Source organism: Austrofundulus limnaeus, unplaced genomic scaffold (genome assembly GCF_001266775.1).
Source record: "Austrofundulus limnaeus strain Quisiro unplaced genomic scaffold, Austrofundulus_limnaeus-1.0 Scaffold19, whole genome shotgun sequence".
NCBI lineage: Eukaryota > Metazoa > Chordata > Actinopteri > Cyprinodontiformes > Rivulidae > Austrofundulus > Austrofundulus limnaeus.
The window spans coordinates 914072-916928 of record NW_013952421.1 but is presented as its reverse complement, the minus strand read 5'-3'; the positions used below and the strand labels follow the sequence as shown (position 1 = coordinate 916928).

General features: G+C 49.1%; 1 protein-coding gene across 1 annotated transcript in view; it reads right to left on the bottom strand.

Annotated features, from left to right (window-relative positions):
• Positions 1-2857, bottom strand: part of vwf (von Willebrand factor) — a gene marked incomplete in the record, with an annotated part of 27730 nt that overhangs the window by 8543 nt on the left and 16330 nt on the right. Inside the window, 10 exon segments of the mRNA XM_014003512.1 lie at positions 22-124; positions 276-514; positions 600-941; positions 1071-1260; positions 1338-1579; positions 1722-1899; positions 1974-2020; positions 2125-2289; positions 2365-2508; positions 2579-2722. Of these exon segments, the coding sequence (XP_013858966.1) occupies positions 22-124; positions 276-514; positions 600-941; positions 1071-1260; positions 1338-1579; positions 1722-1899; positions 1974-2020; positions 2125-2289; positions 2365-2508; positions 2579-2722 (1794 nt within the window).

Genomic DNA, 2857 nt, shown 5'->3' with positions numbered 1-2857 from the left:
TATATACATATATGCGCCAACCTTTTATGTCATTGCAGGGCCTGGCAGTGCAGTTGATGCGTTCTTGGTCCAGACACATACAAATCGAACATGGGTTGTCATCTGGCACCCAACTCTGCATATACTGTACAAAGAGAGGCACAGAATTAAACACCAGAGGGCAGTCGCATCTCATTTTGTTGCAAAACTCCAACTGTAATTATGTTCTCAGTCATGTGTTTCAGATTTTGCATCATTCCTTCACAACTCAGACACGAGGGAGTTTCTTCTCTCACTCTAAAAGTGTGTCCTCGATGGTCGACACACTGCCCACATGCTTCTGGTGAGACGCACTGTCCATGATGCAGGAGTGTCCCTCCGGCACAGAAACAGCCTTCGGTAGGCGTGTCCAAACAGGATGACTCGTTAGCCCTGGCAATCGCCCAGTCGCCTGGTAAGGCCTGAATGCTGTTGCAGCCATCAACGCACCCCGTCCGACATGCTTCATACTCCCTGGATTCTGGACATTTGAACGCTGCGACACACAACGATGAGGTTAAGATCTAAATTCTTTTAATATGACATTCCTTCTGAAATGACAGATGCAGACGGTGACTTACGACAGAGGTGGGGGCTCCTCCAGTCCACACACACGCCCCTCTGTCTGCAGGCGCGTGCGTAAGCGGAAATGACCTCACACACATCTGACTCCTCACACGCCTGCTCCTCACACAGGATGAGGAACAGCTGGACGGCAATGTGGGCGTGGCATGGCTCAAACACCTCAGAACGTAGGGCCTGACATCCCATCGCCACTCCAGATATACACACTGCCTTCCCTTTGGGCAGACACACACCACCGTCTGCAGCCTTACTCCAGTCGGAGACGAAGGCCGGCTGGTTGGTGGTTGTGCTGCTGTTACGTAAAGAGAGGATTTTTTCCTTCTCCTGCCCACAAGCACCTGTGAGAAAGGTATAGAGAATACAACTCAAGGGACAACAGGCCAAAACCAACAGGGACAGGTAGAGACACTTGTCACTTTTGACGTCTTTTTGATAGGTTTGAGCAAACGCCGCCGTGTTTGTGTTACCGCAGAGTCCTGCAGTGTGACCGCTGGCAGCTGAGCTGAGCAACGAGATCGTAAACTCGTTGCTTTGAGGGGTAAAAGTCAAAACATAGCCAAGGTCTGACTTCAGCTGCAGCATGACTCCGCCGTAGCGCACCAGCTCCATACCACCGAACCGCCACGGCAAAGCAAGCTCTTCCTGATCGATCACTGCCTGCTCAGGAAACACACACAGCCGCAGTTAAATTAACAGTTTTATACACTCTGATTGACTAATAAGACAGATTTTACCGTCATATCATCCTTCAGCATCAGCCTGTACCGTCCATGTGTCACCTCCATGGACTTCATGCAGATGTGGTTATAATTCGCTGAGTCTTGACAAGGTCCAGTGTGGAGCTTGACCTCTGAGCTTTGACTGATGCTTTTGCTGATGGTGAAAAGTGTGTAGGAGCACAATCCCTCCCCGTCCAGCCTGAGTGTCAAGCCGTCGAACCTCACCAAATGGTTGGTGGAGCTGCCCACACACATGCCTGCCAGTAAACACAACACAGGAAGGATGAATAGAGCCAGGAACAGGATCTATTATTAGAGTGGAATGCAACAGGTGGGCTGTGAAGTGCACTTTTTATAGATGAGTTTAAGTTTACTCCAGAGCCTGTTTGATGTACATACAGGGACACTCCCAGTGGCAGCCGCAGGCCTCCTCGACTCTGACGGGCTGCATGTTGTTACTGCACACCGGTGGCTCCATTTTGTCACAGGTGACTTTGTGATTCTGCACCATCACCGCTCCACTGGGGTAACACAGGACGGAGTGGCAGCCGTCCGCCAGCAGCCACGATTCACCGGGCTGGAACACACGAACCGTGGCACAATTTCAAAATGATTCTATCGTAAATGTAAAAGACTGTGGCCATAACTCACGTTCCTCTCGTTCCCGTAGTCATCCACGCAAACTCCTGGTGGACCGGCTAAATGCAAAGGAGGAATATTTTGCATCACTTGTCATCATTATCGAAAGTTTCCTCTGTTTGCATAAAATAACAACTGAGAACAGGCCTGTGTCTGCAAGCACCTCTGCAGATTTTCTCTGTGTAGCTGCTGTCCAAAGTCAGAAATATCCGCAGCTGATCCATGTCCTTCAGATGCAGAGTGTTGTCTTGGTTTCCATGGCGACCTAGTACGCTAAGCTCACTCGAGTCGTAAACTGATCCGACTCCAATGGGGAACACTGACACACCTGAGAGGAAAAGCCATGAACGAAGGTTAAAAAGCAGCTTTTAACTGTTACCTTTTTTAACGACTGCTCAGTTACCTGCTGCCAGCGCCTCGTTAGCTGCCTCTTTGACGTCATCGGTAGACTTATCGGTCACCATCATCACCACGGCCTTGGGCACGCCAACTCTTCCACCGCTGGCAGGTGAGATGGACGTCTGCAAGGCGAATCTCAGCGCAGAACCTGCAGACAAACCGTGGTGAGCGTGTGCGTCTCCTTTGATGTGTGTGCATGATGGTTTGACGTTGACTACCCAGGGCCGGGGCTGCCGAGGCCCTGCTCGGGATGTTCTCCACCAGCTGCAGGAGGCTTGACTTGCTCTGCTGGTTCTTCCATGTAAACTCAACTGTGTTGGTGTCTCCATACTGAACCAAACTCACCTGCGTGCCATTCAGCCCTGTGTACGTAGACAAAGTCAATTCAATTTCAATTTTCAATATATTAATTTCATTAAAACAAAACAAATAATTTATATACAATATACAATAAAAAGAAAAATATAAAAAGAAAAATGAGAATATATATATATATA